General features: G+C 48.1%; 2 protein-coding genes across 4 annotated transcripts; both read left to right on the top strand.

Annotated features, from left to right (window-relative positions):
• Window positions 1-339: 339 nt before the first annotated feature.
• On the top strand, window positions 340-8,797 carry LOC114592349 (zinc finger protein 394-like). 3 transcript variants are annotated; one of them, XM_077921895.1, is made up of 5 exons: window positions 340-777; window positions 2,270-3,420; window positions 4,922-5,051; window positions 5,178-5,278; window positions 5,993-6,086. In XM_077921895.1, exons 2-4 carry the CDS (start codon window positions 2,695-2,697, stop codon window positions 5,231-5,233), a joined length of 912 nt encoding a protein of 303 aa, XP_077778021.1. In that variant the 5' UTR covers window positions 340-777; window positions 2,270-2,694; the 3' UTR covers window positions 5,234-5,278; window positions 5,993-6,086. The 3 variants fall into 3 exon arrangements, with proteins under 3 accessions (XP_077778021.1, XP_077778013.1, XP_077778017.1); XM_077921887.1 differs by lacking the exon at window positions 5,178-5,278 and having other exon boundaries at window positions 363-777; window positions 5,993-8,797; XM_077921891.1 differs by lacking the exons at window positions 340-777; window positions 5,178-5,278 and adding an exon at window positions 1,518-1,608 and having other exon boundaries at window positions 5,993-8,797.
• A 1,394-nt stretch (window positions 8,798-10,191) lies between these two features.
• On the top strand, window positions 10,192-18,455 carry LOC114592240 (zinc finger protein with KRAB and SCAN domains 5-like). The gene is made up of 4 exons (XM_028720274.2): window positions 10,192-10,554; window positions 12,661-13,556; window positions 14,790-14,922; window positions 15,655-18,455. Exons 2-4 carry the CDS (start codon window positions 12,846-12,848, stop codon window positions 16,467-16,469), a joined length of 1,659 nt encoding a protein of 552 aa, XP_028576107.2. The 5' UTR covers window positions 10,192-10,554; window positions 12,661-12,845; the 3' UTR covers window positions 16,470-18,455.
• The last annotated feature ends 1,348 nt before the right edge of the window (window positions 18,456-19,803 follow it).

Below are 19,803 nucleotides of genomic sequence, written 5' to 3' on the forward strand. Positions count from 1 at the left end.
GGCCTTTCCCTGAGCTGGACCAGCAGAGGGCTCTAGTGCAGAGGAGCCGGAGGATAATTTGGTTCCCTCTGTTTGACAGCTCCTCTTTCACCCATCTCCTGCCCCAGCTTCCTAGGTCAACCCCCCCAAAGAATCATGGGAACTGTATACAGATAGGTAGCCGTGTTGGTCTGCCATAGTCAAAACAAAAAAAATATTCCTTCCAGTAGCACCTTAAAGACCAACTAAGTTAGTTCTTGGTATGAGCTTTCGTGTGCATGCACACTTCTTCAGATACACACAGATGGGAACTGTAGTTTGCTAAGGGTGCTGGGAATTGTAGCTCCATGAAGGGGTAAACTACAGTTCCCAGGATTTGGTGTGTGCGTGTGTTGAATGTGCTTTAAATGTGTCTTAAATTCATGGTATGTATGTAGCCCTGGGCACAGCTTTTCATAGCAAAACATAATCCAGTTCTGTAGCAAATCACAGGGGGGCATTTTTTAGTGCAGGGGAGATGCACCCAAAGGGTTAAACCTATCGAGTTCTGCTCTGAGCCCTAGAAAGGAAATTGTGGGGGAGGCGAGGAAGGGAAGGGAAGAAGGAATCCTTTTTCTTTGTTATGGAAGAAAACGTGCTGGGCGACATCATTTCCGGTGCCCTTTCTCCCCTCCTCTTCCTGGTGGGAATCTGACTTTTGAAATTTCCTCCTCCTCCCTTCTTTGTCAAAGCACTGTGGAACTGCAGCAGGTGCTGCCCAGGCAAATTGGCGGTGCACTGCTTAGCTTATAGGGAGAGGTGAGTTGTATTATTATTATTGTTGTTGTTATTATTATTATTATTATTATTATTATTATTATTATTATTATTATTATTAGTTCCAGAGTGCTGCAGAGAAAAAAAGAAATTGCAGGTAAAGTAGGAGAAACCCTGCTTCAAATAATAATAATAATAATAATAATGAATGTGGACTCTGAGCTGGAGGCGGGCAGAGTAAGCTAAAAGCCAGTTAACTTTTAAAAGCTAAGCTGTTCCTCATCACGATCTCAAAGGTAGCTTGCTTCTGGACTTGGAGGTTCTATGGAACACAAGAGCAGCCCTTCTGGATCAGAGCAGTGGTCCAACTAGTCCAGTACCTTGTGGCCAACCAGATGCCTCTTGGAAAGTGCTTAAGTAGGGCCTGAGCTCATAAGCCACTCTCCCCAGCATTCTTGCCTCTGGGCACGAAGGCAGTGAATGGTCCTCATAGCTTGTAGCCTTTAAAAAGGTAAAGGTACCCCTGCCCGTACGGGCCAGTCTTGCCAGACTCTAGGGTTGTGCGCTCATCTCACTCTATAGGCCGGGAGCCAGCGCTGTCCGCAGACACTTCCGGGTCACGTGGCCAGCGTGACAAGCTGCATCTGGCGAGCCAGCGCAGCACACGGAATGCCGTTTACCTTCGCGCCAGTAAGCGGTCCCTATTTATCTACTTGCACCCGGGGGTGCTTTCGAACTGCTAGGTTGGCAGGCACTGGGACCGAGCAACAGGAGCGCACCCCGCCGCAGGGATTCGAACCGCCGACCTTTCGATCGGCAAGTCCTTTGTAGCCTTTACCTCCATGAATTTGTCTAATCCTGGGCCGCTTTCAGGTCAGTCTCAGTACTATAGCCAGGTCCTCCTCCTCTTCAGTTGATTTGATTTGTTATTATTCTACGCCACTTTTCATTCAAGTGAATCAGTTGGAATAATAATAATAATAATAATAATAATAATAATAATAATAATAATTTATTATTTATACCCCGCCCATCTGGCTGGGTTTCCCCAGCCACTCTGGGCGGCTTCCAACAAAACACTAAAAATACAATAACCCATTAAACATTAAAAGCTTCCCTAAACAGGGCTGCCTTCAGATGGGAAGGTACCACGAGGTCATCTAGCCCAACCCCTTGCAATGCAGGAATCTTTCTGCCCAGTGTGGAGCTCGAACCCACAACCCTGAGATTTAAGACTCTCATGCTGAGCTATCCCATGGATAGATAAGTAACAATAACACAACAGAATATCACAAATACGTTCCATATAGAATGAATAACAAACCACCAGCAAAAGAATTACAAATAATCAGTAAAACAATTACAATATATAAAATACTATTAACACAGCACAATGGCAGCAAAAGTCTTATAGAATTCACAAAGTACTACAGCAGTCATAATCTATAAAACAATATTGACAACACTGACAAAGTAACAAGCAAAAAATAAAATAAATGTTTCCTCTCATTTATTTTTTGTTTCTTGCTGTTAGGAGGAGGAGCCTCCCTCGCTGGCTTGGCTCAGGAATTTCTGGCCGTCGCTTAGAAATAAACCACTTCTACTGATTTTGCAGACCCCCTTGAGGGTCTTGGACCGCCTCCATTTTTGACAAGAGACGGGAGAGAAAGCGAGAGGAGGAGGAAGGGGCAGTCCGGGATGTGAGGGCGATCTGGCTGCGACATCTGTCACCCCATTGATCGCCAGGGTTGATTCGGCTGATCTGGCTGGCTAGGCGGGTGTCCCCTTCCTCCCTCACCGCTCCATGTGCGTCCCTCCCGAAGCTGCGCGCTCAGTGGAAGAGGACGACCATCCCAGATAGAAGGAGTGTACCGTTCTTCGGTCAAGGGTATACGATAGCCACGCTCCCCTGCTAAAACCTCCAAACAAGCTCAAGGAAGGGGCAGTCCGGTTCTCAAAATGGACATGCGGAACGTGACAGGCTCCAAAGCATGGGAAGAAATGGAAGGTGTAGCAAAAGCCCCACATCACAGGGGCACGGGGCAGTTCCTTATTGGGACACCTTCCCATTATATAAAACATGAGCCGGAAGAAGGGGCGCTGGAACGCTGGGAAGCCCAGTTGCAGGAGTTTCTGAGGATGCTGCAGGCTCCCAACTCAGGATGCAGGAACCTACAGATATCTGAGGAGCCCTCCCCATGGGAGGATGCTAAGGCCTTCCTGGCCTCCTTTGAGCAAGTAGCCTCGGCCTGCCAGTGGCCTCGGGACAAGTGGGTGGCCCTCCTCCTGCCGGCTCTCAGCGGAGAGCCTGAGCAGGCCTTCAGCGGCCTCAGTGCCCAGGACAAGGGAGACTACAGGAAGGTGAAGGCGGCCATCTTGGAAGGGGAGGCCATTGCGAGGGAGAAGCAGCGGCAGCACTTCAGGCAACTCCGCTATCGGGAGGCGGAGGGTCCCAGAGGCGTTTATGGACGGCTCCGAGAGCTTTGTGGCCAGTGGCTGAAAGTAGAGAGGCACACGAAGGATGAGATTCTGGAGCTGCTGATCTTGGAGCAGCTCCTGAGCATCCTGCCGGGAGACATGCAGAGCTGGGTCAGGGAGCGAAAGCCAGAGACCTGCGCCCAGGCGGTGGCCCTGGCGGAGAGCTTCCTCTTGGGGCAGGACGAGATGGAGGGTCCGGAACAGAAGGTGAGAAATTCTGAAGGTGTACAGCAGCAGTGGGGAAGCTCTCTCTGGCAACTCGGCCCTCCAGATGTTTTGGGACTACAACTCCCATCATATCTAGCTAACAGGACCAGTGGTCAGGGATGATGGGAATTGTAGTCCCAAAACATCTGGAGGGCAGAGTTTGGGGATGACTGATTTAGACCTTCCAGGACTCTCCATTGGGCCTGTGTTCAGCTAATGGTGAGTGTTTGCGAATGACGATCACCTGGTTGTTAGAGCTTGCACACGGCTGCATGTGTGGGCACCTCATCATGTCACTGTGATGTCGAGGGATTGACAGGTGGGCAGCCCCGCCTACCTGCCAAATTTCGCCTGTGGGGTGGGAGGGGGAGATAAGTATCCAGACTGCTAGACACATCTAGTTCTTCACCTGCTGGCATATGGTGTCTATGATATGGTGCTGAAATGGATTTCTATCGGTTACCGTATTGGCCTGAATATAAGCTGCACTTTCCCCCCCAAATTCAGATTGTGAAAAGTCAAGTGCAGCTTATATCTGCAACCTTTCGCTGCCAGCAAAGCGGTGCAGCCCTCCCACCCCCCCAGGAAGGGGCAACGGCACCCAGCCCAGCCCGCCGGCCGCTCCCAAGCCTCCCCCGAGCCATCAGAATAAAAGGGGGTAGGGGCAAAGTCCGCTGGCAAAGCAGCCTGGCTCCTCCCCTCCAAGAGCAGCCCGGGGGCAATGGGGCACATCCCGTCCGCTGCTCCAAGCCTCCTCTAAGCCGCTGAATTTTAAAGGGCTTATTTGCAGGTGCGGCTTATATTCGAGCCAATATGGTAATTTGCTATTTCAAGTGTCTGGGTGTTAAGTAACCCATGGAAATTAATGTATTTGGAGGGATTTGCTGTAGCCCAGATCTTGGTGGCCAGAAAGTGTATGTCATGTCGGGTTCCTTTGGAAGAAGAAGAAGAAGAAGAAGAGTTTGGATTTGATATCCCGCCTTTCACTCCCTTTAAGGAGTCTCAAAGCGGCTAACATTCTCCTTTCCCTTCCTCCCCCACAACAAACACTCTGTGAGGTGAGTGGGGCTGAGAGACTTCAGAGAAGTGTGACTGGCCCAAGGTCACCCAGCAGCTGCATGTGGAGGAGCGGAGACGCGAACCCGGTTCCCCAGATTACGAGACTACCGCTCTTAACCACTACACCACACTGGCTCTTGGACCATTACAGTGGTACCTCGGGTTACATACGCTTCAGGTTACAGACTCTGCTAACCCAGAAATAGTACCTTGGGTCAAGAACTTTGCTTCAGGGTGAGAACAGAAATCGTGTGGCGGCGGCAGCAGGAGGCCCCATTAGCTAAAGTGGTGCTTCAGGTTAAGAACAGTTTCAGGTTAAGAACGGACCTCCAGGACGAATTAAGTTCTTAACCCGAGGTACCACTTTACTTGTTATCCAACTTCAGGCTGGCGGAAGCCATATGGCCTTTTCTGTTCATGATCTTCCTCACTGCTGTTTCAGGTACCTGTGCCTTTTGCGGTGATGGCTGCGGATCCTTCTGAGACGGGCCAGCTTCTGCCACGGGACACCTGGGCTGGGAAGGTCATCAGAGAAGCCGCGGACAGGCAGAGTGAAGTGACGAGATTGCCGAGTAAGGATTCACCATGCTCAGGTTTTCATGAGGCGGTTTCTCCTCTCACTCCTCCCCCCCCCTCTGGCAAATATGCACTTGTCTGTCATTGTTATTATTATCATTATCCCGCATTGGTCCCTACAGCCACAGCAGGCGCTGCAACTTCCGACAGGTTGACTTCACCCTTAAGGCGAATTTGAGGGGAGTCCCTCCCCCAAGTTGACGGGTGTTGCCATTCAAATGGAGTAAGTGCACTGCATCTATTATGTGGGGTGGGGCTTACCTGACCCCCCTCCCCAATATTTTATTAAAGTTGGCACCCCTGTCCACAGTTCTCCCTCACCACGACACTTCCCTTGTCACTCAACCCCCTCACTGCCACAAGCCCTTGTTCAATTTCATTCGATGTCTCCAGATTCTAGTATTATGAGATAAGGTGGAAAATGTCTCTGTTCACTTTCTCCATATCACAATCACATCCCTTCCCTTACTCCTCTTTCTTCTTAACTAAAAAGTCCTAAAAGCTGTAACCTTTCCTCAAGCTGGGTTTATAGGCCTCAGCCCTCTATTTTCTGGGTTTTGTTATTTTTACTCTAGCATCTGATATTCAGAGCTGGACAATTTTTGACTAGAGAAATCCAGTACAACACGACCGACCTGTTTTCCATGAATTTCTCTAATCCTTAAAAAAAACAGAAGACTCCCATAAACTAAGGCAGCAGCCATTGCCTTGTCTAGTAGTTTTAAAATTTAATTAGAAGTGCTTTCTATTGTCTGCGCTGAAGCTACAACTACACAATTTCAGCCGAAGACTTTAATTCTCGTATTATGAGGGGGGAAAGAGAATATTCTCACATATTCTGCCTGCAACAGCTCTGATACTAAAGTCTGTTGATTTTCTGTTTGGAATAATTACTCCAGAACAGATAAGATTCTCTGGGGTTTTTTTATTCCTACAGGTAATGAGCAGGTATTGGAGGATGAGACAAATACACTCCACCAGGAAGGTTCTGTGCAAGGAGAAGCAAACAATGCCTGTCTGGGAAGAGAGGATGAATTCCATGACCATCAAAAGCAAATAATGTTTGAGAATCAGCCAGGGCTGTTGAATGATGAGAGAAGCTATGAGAGTGGTCTGGTGGAAAAATCCACTTTCTATGCAGACGTTAGCAGAGAAGAGAGAGAATCCGCTGAATCACAAAGAACAGAGTCTACTGAGGTACAAAAAGCATCAACTGACTGTCAAAGAAACTTTGAACGGAGCTCAGACCTTATGGTACAGCAGAGCATTCACATCAGAGAGAAGCCGTACCTGTCATTCTATTGCGGAAACAGTTTCATTCAGACGCAGGGCCTTCTTGCACATGAGAGAACCCACACAGGATTATGGAACATGTATAATTACCCTAATGGTGGGAAAAACTTCAGTTGCAGTTCAGGCTCCATGCAGCACATGAGAATCCACACAGGAGAATCTCTGTACACGTGCTCTCACTGCGGCAAAAACTTTGACAATTGTTCAGTCTTACAGGAACACGTCAGGCTGCACACACTGGAGACACCGTACAAGTGCTCAGACTGTGGGAAGAGCTTCGACAAAAAGCGTTACCTGAACAACCACGTGAGGAAGCACAGAGGGGAGAAGCCGTATGAGTGCCTACAATGCGGGAAAAGCTTCCCTATAAAGTCCAAACTTGTAAAACACGAGATAATACACATGAGGGAGAAGCCATACAAGTGCGCCCTCTGTGGGAAAACATTCGTTCGGAAGACAGACCTTTGTGCACATGAGAAAATCCACACAGTACAGTAGATATTTCAAAATTTATCTGGCAGGGGAAGAAGCCAAGAATAAAACACAAATTATTAATAGATTCTAAGGATAGAGGCGGCTTTTCCCTGCCAGATTTAAGGTTATATTATGAGGTGTCCTGCTTTTGCTGGCCCCGAGAATGGATAACATTACAAAATACAGATACTTTAGATTTGGAGGGTCACGATAATAGATTTGGTTGCATTCATATTTATGGTATGAAAAAGTCAAAAGTACACAGAGATTTCCTGAACCACTTATTAAGAAAGTCACTATATGTCGTATGAGAAAAATACAAAAATCTCTTGGAGCAGAAAAGACCATGGTGGCTCTCCCCACTAGAAGCGATTTATGTGAAAAAATTGAATATGAGAAAGGGTTGGGCAACATATAAGGAATTATTAGTAGAAGAAGAGCACCAGTTGAAATTGAAAAAAATTGAGGGTATACGAGATCTTTTAACGGATTGGTTACAGTATCACCAGTTAAAGAGATGTTTTTAAAACAGATAAAAGAAAGGGATTTTCTAATGAGGTATTGAGGTCTGAGAATGGTTGGAGAATAATGTGAAATTACTCTCTAAAATGTATAAATTATTATTGGAATGGTTTACTAAAGATGAAGAAGTTAAACTCGTTATGATACAATGGGCAAGGGATTTTGGATACAACATACAGCTTTCAGGATGGGAAAAACTATGTAGAGAAGATTAGAAATTTACAGTGTGTTATACATTAAAAGAAAACTATATGAAAATGATGTACCACTGGTATTTAACGCCGAGTAAATTAGCAAAATTAGGGACGCGGGTGGCGCTGTGGGTTAAACCACAGAGCCTAGGACTTGCCGATCAGAATGTCGGCGGTTTGAATCCCCACGATGGGATGAGCTCTCGTTACTTGGTCCCTGCTCCTGCCAACCTAGCAGTTCGAAAGCACATCAAAGTTGTTGTTGTTTAGTCATGTCTGACTCTGCGTGACCCCGTGGACCAGAGCACGCCAGGCACTCCAGTCTTCTACTGCCTCCTGCAGTTTGGTCAAACTCATATTGGTAGCTTTGAGAACACTGTCCAATCAGCACATCAAAGTGCAAGTAGATAAATAGGTACCGCTCCGGCGGGAAGGTAAACGGCGTTTCCATGCTCTGCTCTGGTTTGCCAGAAGTGGCTTAGTCATGCTGGCCACATGACCCGGAAGCTGTACGCCGGCTCCCTCGGCCAATAAAGTGAGATGAGCGCTGCAACCCCAGAATCGGTCACGACTGGACCTAATGGCCAGGGGTCCCTTTACCTTTAAATTAGCAACAATGTATAGGACAAGCTCAAATATTTGCTAGAAATGTAAAGAAAAGGAAAGCACCTTTTACCGTATGTAGTGGAATTGTAAAGTAATAAAGGAATTCTGGGAAATGATATACAACAACCTGAAAAAAATGTTTAAAATAATGTTTGTTTAAAAAACCAGAAGCCTTTTTGTTAGGAATTGTAAGTGCAGAGATACCGAAAACACTGTTTATGTATGCTACAACAGCGGCAAGAATGCTGCTTGCCCAAGGTTGGAAAGAAAGCAAGGTCCCTACCAGAGTGGACTGGCAGAGCAAAATATTGGCTTATGCAGAGATGGCAAAAATGACGGGGAAAATCAGAAACCAGGAGGATCGAAACTTCAACAAAGAATGGGAGAAAATTATACTATACTTGACAGACCACTGTAAACACCTGAACACTTTGGAAGGTCTTAAATGACTCTTGTAATGTTATATAGACTGGACACAATGGAGGGATGAAAATTTGGAGGACTTCTAGTATGCAGTTGAAAAAGTTATCTAAAGAACCCACAGAGGGGAGCAGGGAGGTCTTGAGGTTCGGAAGAATCTTGTGTATTTTTTATTATCTGTGATTTTGAATGTGAATCAATTTGTAAAATCAGATAAAAATTCTTCCCCCCCCCCCCCAACAAAAATCCACACAGGACTGGAAAAAGGTTATAACACTGGTTGCGCAGCTTGTGCCTTGAAAGCGTCAGCAAATTTTATTTTATATATTTAGGATATAGAAAGAAATGCCTTTCCTTGGGGGTGGAGAGTGTGGAAATCAAGGCAACTAAAAGAAGTAATTTTCAACAATTAAAGCTTTTAAAATAAAACTAGTCTTACAGAAATAACTATGCAGCAGTCAACCCCTCCATATCGGTGAGCAAAAGCAGTGAATGCTATCGCCCATCCCCAGAATGTTCTGAAAAAGCCTGTGTGATGGGCAGTGAGCAGTGGCATAGCCACATCTGTTTCTCTTGGGAGGGCATTCCACAGCGAATGGTGCCACACTCAAAAAGACCCCGTCTTTCTCAACCACCCGCCCAAACTCAGGCAGCATGGGGGGATAGGAAGAAGGGAATGGATTCAGCAAAGCCAGAGCCTCACCCCACAAGAATGATCCCACACAGAAGGAAACGTGGTGTGTAAGTGCTTTCATTTTGGGAAGGCAAAGTTGATAACTTGAGTCATGATTTAAGATGCTGGGTTGCAGAGAAGATACAGGCCACATTCACACCATACGTTTAAAGCACTGTGATGTCACTTGGAACAGCCATGTCTTCCCCCAAATAATCCTGGGAGTTGTTACGGGTGCTGGAAATTGTCAGGAGATGTCCTAGTCCCATCACAGAGCTACAACTCCCAGAGTGGTGTAACGGTCAATATCTCTTCACAGGAAGCCTTGAGAATTGTAGCTCTGTCAGAATAGTCTTCTCAGGAGTTTGGACATACTCCTTTTGCATGGTGGCAGCAGGTTTAAATTCATTCAAATGAAGTTGGGAAATAATAACACAGTGGTACCTTGGGTTAAGTACTTAATTCGTTCCAGACGTCCGTTCTTAACCTGAAACTTTAACTAATGGGGCCTCCTGCTCCCACCACGCCGCCGGAGCACAATTTCTGTCCTTATCCTGAAGCAAAGTTCTTAACCTGAAGCACTATTTCTGGGTTAGCGGAGTCTGTAACCTGAAGTGTATGTAACCTGAAGCATATGTAACCCGAGGTACCACTGTAATAATAATAATAAGAAGAAGAAGCAATAAAAACAATGGCACAATTTTATATTCAGACCATTACAATGTTTCATTGTTGGGTCTCTGGACCGTAGTAAAGATTGTTTGATTTGACAATGATTAAAAATATATATGTAAAAAACTCTTTCATCTCCAAAAACAATTTTGAATCCGATACAGATGCAGGGAGGGATAGAAGCCCAAGAACAGCTCTTTCCAGTGGCCCTCCAGGTGTTAATGAACTACAACTCCCATCACCCCCCAGCAGGCGCGGCCCAATGGCCAGGAATTGTGGGAGCTGTAGTCCAAGCAACATCTGACGACCCGCAGGATTCCCCAGCCCTGTTCTTGCCCGAGAAAGCTCACAGAAAAGCAGCCCAGGCCTGTTTGGAAAAGGTTAAATCTACCGAGTGCGACCGCGATTCCTAGCAACGCCTGGCAATGTCAGAAGGGAAGTATCAGGAATTGCGAAGCCACTTCCTCCCCCCTCTCCACAAACCCCACTTTCTAAGAGAGCCCTGGTGGGAAACTGGCTTTTTAAAAAAAAATGAAATAAAATATAAATATATATTTCTCAGCTGCTGAGAGTGAGTCTGGATCAAAAGTGCCCTTATTCATGGGCCATGCACAGCGCAGAGAGCATTGCTAAGCCAGCCAAGGAGAGGTGAGTGCAAAAAGTGGGGGGCGGTGGGCATTGAAAGCTGAGAAATAATTTCCAGGGGGACACAAAGGAACAGCACGAGCTGCTGCAAAGGAGCGAAACCACTTTTGCAAGGGGAGAGGGGGAGAGAGGAGAACAGCCTTCTGAGAGATGCAACAATAGGGGCGGGGGAGGAACACAAAACCCTGACACTTCAATTTTGTTTGGGTCTGACCTCCACATCTGTGGCTTCTTGCTAGTAAGGGTTGTTGTTGTTGTTTAGTCGTTTAGTCGTGTCCGACTCTTTGTGACCCCATGGACCAGAGCACGCCAGGCACTCCTGTCTTCCACTGCCTCCCGCAGTTTGGTCAAACTCAGCTAAGTAGCTTCGAGAACACTGTCCCACCATCTCGTCCTCTGTTGTCCCCTTCTCCTTGTGCCCTCCATCTTTCCGAACATCAGGGTCTTTTCCAGGGAGTCTTCTCTTCTCATGAGGTGGCCAAAGTATTGGAGCCTCAGCTTCACGATCTGTCCTTCCAGTGAGCACTCAGGGCTGATTTCCTTCAGAATGGAGATGTTTGATCTTCTTGCAGTCCATGGGACTCTCAAGAGTCTCCTCCAGCACCATAATTCAAAAGCATCAGTTCTTCAGCGATCAGCCTTCTTTATGGTCCAGCTCTCACTTCCATACATCACGACTGGGAAAACCATGGCTTTAACTATACAGACCTTTGTTGGCAAGCTGATGTCTCTGCTTTTTAAGATGCTGTCTAGGTTTATCATTGCTTTTCTCCCAAGAAGCAGGCGTCTTTTAATTTTGTGGCTGCTGTCACCATCTGCAGTGATCATGGAGCCCAAGAAAGTAAAATCTCTCACTGCCTCCATTTCTTCCAGTTCTATTTGCTAGGAGGTGATGGGACCAGTGGCCATGATCTTACTTTTTTTGATGGTGGAAACCTGCAAAGGCGAGATTTTGCCCCCCTTGAAAACCAGTGGGATAGGGAGCTGGAGTCTAGGAGACAGTGACACTTGGAGGGCTTCAACAGAGGATTAGACAGATTCATGGAGGAGAGGGTCTTGCTTGAAACCTGCAGGCATTGTGTGAGCAGTGTTAGAAATTAGCTAGCTGCCTGGCGCAGTTTGCTACTGGCTTAGGTCCAGTCATGACTATGTGGAGATCTCTGGGTGCCAGGCTGACGACTGACATCTCCATCTGGCTGCCCCCCCCCCCCAGCTTTCTTAAGGAGAAGATCTTGTTTATTGCATTTATATCCCACCTTTTTATCCAAGGACTACATGGTTCACACACACACCCTCAGTTGATCCTCACAACGACTCTGTGAGGTAGGTAAAGAGGCTGCGACTGGCCCAAGGTCACCCAGTGAGCTTCATGACTGAGTGGGGATTCGAACGCTGATCTCCCAGGTCCTTTTCCGACACTCTAACCCAGTGTCTCCCAAATTTTGGTCTCCAGCTGTTTTTGGACTACAACTCCCATCATCCCTAGCTGGCAAGACTAGTGGTCAGGGATGATGGGAACTGTAGTTTGAAAGCAGCTGGAAACCTAAGTTTGGGAAACACTGCTCTAATCACAACAACATCCTGGCTTCCTGGAGAACTTCTGCTATGGGGCAGATCTATAAATTAAGTTGGTAAATAAATATGGGCAGAACAAAATGTCATTTAGAGAAGGATCTGAAATACTTTCCTTGAAGCTTGGATTTGTTTTACTCTGGATCGGGCATAGGCAAACTCTGGCCCTCCAGATAATTTGGGACTACAATTCCCATCACTCCTAGCTAACAGGGTCAGTAGTCAGGGATGATGGGAATTGTAGTCCCAAACATCTGGAGGGCTGGAGTTTGCCTATGCCTGCTCTGGATTGGTTTATTTGGTGTTTTAATGTGTTGTAAACCAGAGCAGGACTCTCTTTTTTAATTTTAATTTTTGATTTTCGGCTTTTACAAACACTTTAGCCAGAAAAACAAAGTCTTTACAAATGCACTTCTTATGTTCTTTTGCTCTGCAGCTATCACTGCCCCGTGGGGCTTACTATTTACCATTCTTATTCTCCCTCTCTCTCTCTCTCTCTCACACACACACCCTGGCTTTGTCTCTCTTCCTGTTTAGGACAAGCCCATCTTCCTACTTGAGAACCGGACGGGAGACCCTTGATTGTGACTCCAAGAGAAGCCCCTTAACTCTAGAGGGTTAAGACATCGGAGGCTGTCCCGCGTTGGAAGCGGGAGACTGGAATAGTTTGAAAGACAAGCAGGGGGACGCAGCTAGCTGCAGGCACCCCAGAGCCTCTGAAAATGGAGGAGCAGGACACGGCTGGCTCCAAATTGTGGCAGGGGATGCAGGGGGAAGGAAAGAGAGTCCCGCAAGAGGTCCATGTGGGGAGCATTGGGACCTTCGTGAGCAAGGATCTCCCACCACAGATCAAGCGGGAGCCAGAGGAGGGGCTGCTGCAGCAGCACTGGGAGACCCAGTGGCAGCAGTTCTTGCAGAGCGTGCAGGCCCCAGACTCCAGGTCACAGCCTCATCCCGCCTCCAGAGAGGAAGCCAAGGAGATCCAGGCCTCATTCCAAGGTGTCACTAATGCCTCGCAGTGGTCGAGGGGTGGCTGGGTCACCCAGGCTGTGCCGGGCCTCGGCGGGGAAGCCCAGAAGGTCTACCGAAGCCTGGACTCCTTTGTGAAGGTGAAGGAAGAGGCCGCAAGCGAGGGGGCCCTGCGGCCGGAGACACGGCGCCAGCGCTTCCGCCACTTCTGCTACCAGGAGGCCAAAGGGCCCCGCGAGGTTTGCCAAAGGCTCCGGGAGCTGTGCTGCCAGTGGCTGAAACCGGAGAGGCAGACCAAGGAGCAGATCCTGGAGCTGCTGATCCTGGAGCAGTTCCTGATCATCCTGCCCCTGGAGATGCAGAGCTGGGTACGCGAGAGCGAGCCGGAGAGCTGCGCCCAGGCAGTGGCCCTGGCAGAAGGCTTCCTGATGGGGCGGCAAAACGGCAAGAGATGCGGCCAGCAGGTGAGAGGCCTCGATGGCGGGCAGATTGCAAGAAGGAGTGTGGGTTGGGTTTGGAGGCGATCCACTTTGTGTGATGCTTGATTTTATCTTATTATTTATTTATTGGTTGCTTTTTTGCCGTAGAAACTCAAAGCAGCTTGCAGCATTTTAAGCAATACAACGAAACATCCCTCCCATGCATAAAGGCCATAGACAGTGAAAAGTCAAAGGCCTGGGGAGAGAGAAATGTTTTTGTCTGGTTCCCATAGGAGCCAACCTCTAGGAGCCAAGGTTTTTTTGCCCCCCCATAAAATATTTCAGGGGTCCGGGCCCCCCCAAAGTTGATGGGCATTGCCATTGTGTGATGTCTTGTGATCGATTATGCAGAGCAAGGCTTACCTGGCACCCCCCACCAATATTTTATTCAAGTTGGCACCCCTGCTGCCACATAAAGATATGTAAGGAAGGCACCTGGCGAGCCTCCCTGGGGAGAGCATTCCACAAGCGGGGAGCCACCACAGAAAAGGCCCTCTTCTAGTGTTGCCATTATTACTACAGTGGTACCTCGGGTTAAGTACTTAATTCATTTCAGAGGTCCGTTCTTAACCTGAAACTGTTCTTAACCTGAAGCACCACTTTAGCTAATGGGGCCTCATGCTGCTGCCACACCGCCAGAGCACAATTTCTGTTCTCATCCTGAAGCAAAGTTCTTAACCCGAGGTACTATTTCTTGGTTAGCAGAGTCTGTAACCTGAAGCGTATGTAACCCAAGGTACCACTGTATTATAGTAACACTCACACATAACAGGCAAAATGTGGGTTAGCATCATCATCTGGTTCCCCATCTTATTTATTAACAGCCTGATGGCCACCAGGGAGTGGGGGTGGGCAGGCAAATAATGGCTGTGGTGGTGAAGGCGCCACACGCAAAATGGTTGCTTTCCCAAATGTGGCCTCAACAGTGTTCACAAACAGGCCCATTGGAGCTGACTACCAGTGCAGCCAAAGAAGCAACGGTGTAACAGTTCTAAATATCACTTCATTATTATTCACATACTGCTGGTTGTAATGAGGAGAGGCAGAGGGCTCTTGTGTTCGAATCCTTCTTGCCGGTTTCCCACAGACATCTGGTTGGCCTCTGTGAGAAGAGGATGCTGGGCTTGGATGGGCCACTGACCTGGTATCTAGCTGCGTTCTTAGGTTTTTAATGTATGTTCTTAATGTCTGTCCATCCGCCTCCCCGCTCTCTTTCAGCTGCCAGCACCTTTTGCGGAGGTGGCTGTGAATTCCTCCAAAGTGGACCAGATCCTGTCCGACACTTGGAACAGGCAGCTCTGCAGAATAGCCAAGCAGGATCAGAGCAAGGAGGAAAACCAACTCAGTAATGGTGAACATGGAGGGTCTGATCAGGGGGTGGGAAAACCTCCAGCCTGGGGGTTTGAAATCTCTCCTGGGCAACCTCCTGAGAGCCGCATGCCAGGGGTGGGTGGTGCCAGTGGCAAAAGAAGTGTATTATTATTATTATTATTATTATTATTATTATTAGGCATCCCTTCATCTGTAGATCTCTGGGCAGTTCACAACGTAAAATTACGATACATAAAAACACAAAATATATAATAAAAAGAACAACAAAACAAACCAATAATCCCTGCTTTTATCTCAGATTTTAATCTTTAAGATGTTGTTGTACAGTGTTTTAAATGTGTGGTTTTTTATTCTTGTGAAAGCTGTCCCAGTTGTGCTTTTTGAGCTGGTCTTTGCCCTTAATATAATTATATATGCATGTAATCCCCGCTCCCACAACACATTTAAAAGGGCATCGGATGTCAATCAGCCAAAGTCCTGGCTGAAGAGGAACATTTTTACCTGGTGCCTAAATATGCATAATGAAGGCACCAGGTGAACCTCCCTAGGGAGAGCACACCACAAACAGGGAGCCACCACAGAAAAGGCCCCTTCTCATGTTGCCACCCTCCGGACCTCTCATGGAGGAGGCACACAAATAAGGGCCTCAATTGACAATCACAGGCTCCGGGACGGTTCATATGGGAAGAGGTGGTCCTTGAGGTATTGCAGTCCTGAGCCTCTATATAATAAGCTCTTCTTATCTCCGCAGCCGACGAGCAGGTGGGAGATAACCTTCATCACCAGGAAGGCTCCGACCAGGTGGAGCCGCATGATGCATCGATGAGAATCGGCTTGGTCTTCCAGAATTACGAGGAGGGAACTGTGTTGTTGGGTCAGAAGGCGCTGGCAGGCAAACAGGACCCCGAAAGTAGAACGGGTGGAGCTGTAGCCTGTTGGGAAGGCGGCTTCCGCAGGAAGGAACCCAAAGCCCAGGATTGTGTGGAGGCGAAACCGCACAGCGACACCAACGGAAGCTTCCGGCCGAGCCAAAGCGTCCTTAAGCGGGAAGCAGTCTCCAGGGACGAGAAACCGTTCAAGTCCTCGGCCTTTCCTCCGAGCCCAGGCCTCCTCGTCCCCCACGAGAGGAGCCACGCGGGGGACAGGCGATATAAATGCTCTGAGTGTGGGAAGAGTTTCAACCAAAAGCGGTACCTGGCGGGGCACCGGAGAATCCACCGAGGGGAGACCCCATACAAATGCTCAGACTGCGGGAGGAGCTTCAACCGGAAGTGGAACCTCATTGCTCACAAGAGAATCCACTCGGGGGAGAACCCGTACAAATGCTCGGACTGCGGGAAAACATTCAGCCAGAAGGGTAACCTTATGACCCATGTGAGGATCCACACGGGGGAGAAGCCCTACAAGTGCGCCGAGTGCGGGAAGCGCTTCAGCCAGAGGGCAGGCCTCACCTCGCACAGGAAGAGCCACATAAAAATCAACAGCGTAGGGAAAGCCACCTTGGGGTATCTGATTTTCCTAAACCTCAGCGAATCTGGGCAAGAGGGGAACCCTGTAGAAGATTAGGAGTTGGGCAGGAAGCTCCGTGCAGAGCTCGAAATCATCCTTTGTCCGGGGAAAAGGAAAGGAAAGAGGAAACCCTTAGAATTCCCAGCTGTGATAGAAACAGGCTGCAGACGCGTAGGATTGAGAAGAAGTTCTGTAAATGCTGTGACTGAATGACACTGGGACAGAACTATCACTCGCAGCTCATCAAACGGCAGGCTGTGTGGCACGAGACTCTTAATTGTAGGTTCGAGCTGCATGTTGGGCAAAGGGTTCCTGCATGGCCGGGGGTTGGACTAGATGACCCATGTGGTCCCTTCTGACTCTGCAATCCTATGAAAAGTGTTCTGGGCTATATGGGAAGGGCTGCATCTCAGTGGTAGAGCGTGTGCGTTCAATTTCTGACATCTCCAGTTAGCGTCAACGATGCTAAGCTCGATGGACCAGTGGTCTGCCACAGAATGAGGCAGCGTCCTTTGTTGAAGCAGCTCTCATTTAGAAGGACTGGAATCTCACTTAGTCTTTAATAGACCAAAACTCAGAGGTAGAGCATCTGTTTTTACATGCAGAAGGTCTAAGGCTCGATCTCCGGCCTTTCCAGATAGGGCATTCATCTGCAGAACCAATGCTCAGTAAAGGCCAGACGTAGTCTGACCTCCGTGTAAGCGTTCTGCAAGCAAAATGGAATGAATGCTGAAGAAACAGGTTGCCTGGAGGAGCCCAGGTCTGACCAGGGTTTACGTGGGTGGAGGTGGGCAGCTAAACTCGGTGGTCCTGTGGACTTTGCTGCAGAACAGCATGTCCTAAAGGCACACCAACAGGCTGCTTCAAAAGTTGACAGTCGTAGTTTATGGCCCTGAGGGTCTTGATTCAGCATCAGAAGGCCCTGGGTACTTTGGGGATACAGTGGTACTTTGGTTCTTGAACTTAATCCATTCTGGGAGTCCATTCGACTGCTGAAACCGTTCAAAAACCAAGGCACAGTTTCCAATTGGCTGCAGGAGCTTCCTGCACTCAAGCGGAAGCCACATTGGATGTTCAGCTCACGAAAAACTTTCACAAACCGGAACACTTACTTCCGGGTTTGCGGCGTTTGGGAGCCGATTTGCTCGGGAGCAAAGCCGTTCAGGAACCAAGGTACCATCGTATTCTTCCGCAAGCCAGCTGCTATGTTTTCTGCAAGGCATTAACATAGTCGAGGGCACCCTTGGAATCTTTAGGCACCCCACACAATTATTCTCTAGGCTGCCTCCATGGTGCAACCGGCGCAGACCATTTGTTTGTGTTGCATTCAAAATGATTTTCGTTTTTGATAAAAAAATTAAAAGCCAGAGCACAGCTTCAAAAGGTTAGTGGGAAATGATTTGGGGTTTTTAAAGAACCACCTTCTAGAATCCAGTGTTTTTGGATTGTAGTTATACGTACCAAATAATTACAAAAACAATCTATGCAGACCATGAGAGGGTTCCATGCGATTAATGTGCCACAACATTCACCAGCTTGATGCTGTCCATCTCTCATCAGCCCCAGCTGTAGTCCAAAACATCTCAAAGGTGCCTGGTTGAAGAAGACTGACACACTGAACAGATTAGACTGGCCTCTGTGCTTTGCCTTCCCAGCCTCCAAAACTCACTTTCCCCCCAGAGCTTCACACCATTCCTGTTCCCTTGGCCCCAAGCTAGAATTTTCTTACAGCCCAGCCGACATCCTGTTCATCATCTCAGCAGAAGTTTGCTTATTGCCAACGTTCTGTGGCTGGTCAGTCCCCCCTCTGTGACCTCACAGGGGCTCAGCCAATGGCTGCAAAGAGGGAACGGGCACCAAAAAAGCAAAATGGGACACTGGGGGAGGGAATAATAAAACCCCAGGAAGATGCTTTAAAAATGAGCAACGTTTTACTTAATTGGGAAAGGGCACAACAAAGAAAGGGAAAAAAACCTCAGTGTTATAAAGCTTAGCTCTCAAAAGTTTGCTCACATTGCAATAAAATTTGTTTGCCTCTTTGTTTTTCTTGTGTTGGTGGATTAACACATCTGCTTTTATGGAATCAATATCTGGGCAAGCTCCACGTTGCAGTTTTCTAGTATTCCCTTTCTAAGCCCTAGATCGTGGGTAGGCAAACTAAGGCCTGGGGGCCAGATCAGGCCCAATCGCCTTCTAAATCCGGTGCGGACGGTCCGGAAATCAGCATGTTTTTACATGAGTAGAATGTGTCCTTTTATTTAAAATACATCTCTGGGTTATTTGTGGGGCGTAGGGATTCATTCATATATTTTTTTCCAAAATATAGTCTGGCCCTCCACAAGGTCTGAAGGACAGTGGACCGGCCCCCTGCTGAAAAAGTTTGCTGACTCCTGCCCTAGATTCCAGGACCGTGCAAAGGAATTGATTGGCAGAAAGAGTCCAAAGCAGAAAAAAACTTCAGAAAAGTGGAGCACCCATATTCCAAGAAAAGTGGAGCACCCATGTACCTCTGCTGATTGGTTGATGCTGTAGCCCAAGAGGGCGGGAATTTTCTCCGCCTGGAGGGCTGAATTCCCTTATGAGCAAATTTATCAGGAAGTCACATGCCAGGGGTGAGTGGGGCCAGAGGCAAAAGTGGGGGGGGGCGAGTAGGCTAGTTTCTACAGCTGGTTAGAGCGAGGTGCTGATAATGCCAAGGTTGCAGGTTCAATCCCCATCAGGGACAGCTGCATATTCCTGCATCACCGGAGGTTTGACTCAATGATCCTCAGGGTCCCTTCCAACTCTACAAATCTATGATTGTAAGACTTACACCCCACTCTAGCCTCCTTCCAGGGAAGCAAGCGACATCGTCCGAGTTCAAGGACACATTCCAGCCAGGCATAAACACTCAAGGAGGGTGTGGAGCAGGAAGGGTCAGGGGTGTGTTGAGAGTGTTCAGAGCAGCAGGTGGAGAGGCCTAGCAAGCCACCTTTGCCCATCTAGCATGAGGATGCAGCCAGAGAATAATAATAATAATTTATTATTTGTACCCCACCCATCTAGCTGGGTTTCCCCAGCCACTCTTGGGTGGCTTCCACAGAGACCAAAAATACACTAAAATGTCACACATTAAAAACTTCCCTGAACAGGGCTGTCTTCTGAATGTCAGGTAGTTTTTTATCGCTTTGACATCTGATGGGAGGGCGTTCCACAGGGCGGGCGCCACTACCAAGAAGGCCCTCTGCCTGGTTCCCTGTAGCTTTGCTTCTCGCAATGAGGGAACCGGCAGAAGGCCCTCGGCTCTGGACCTCAGCGTCTGGGCAGAATGATGGGGGTGGAGACGCTCCTTCAGGTATACTGGGCTGAGGCCGTTTAGGGCAAGGGAGAGCTTCCACCTGGAAGCCTTGCT

Source organism: Podarcis muralis, chromosome 2 (genome assembly GCF_964188315.1).
Source record: "Podarcis muralis chromosome 2, rPodMur119.hap1.1, whole genome shotgun sequence".
Taxonomy (NCBI): domain Eukaryota; kingdom Metazoa; phylum Chordata; class Lepidosauria; order Squamata; family Lacertidae; genus Podarcis; species Podarcis muralis.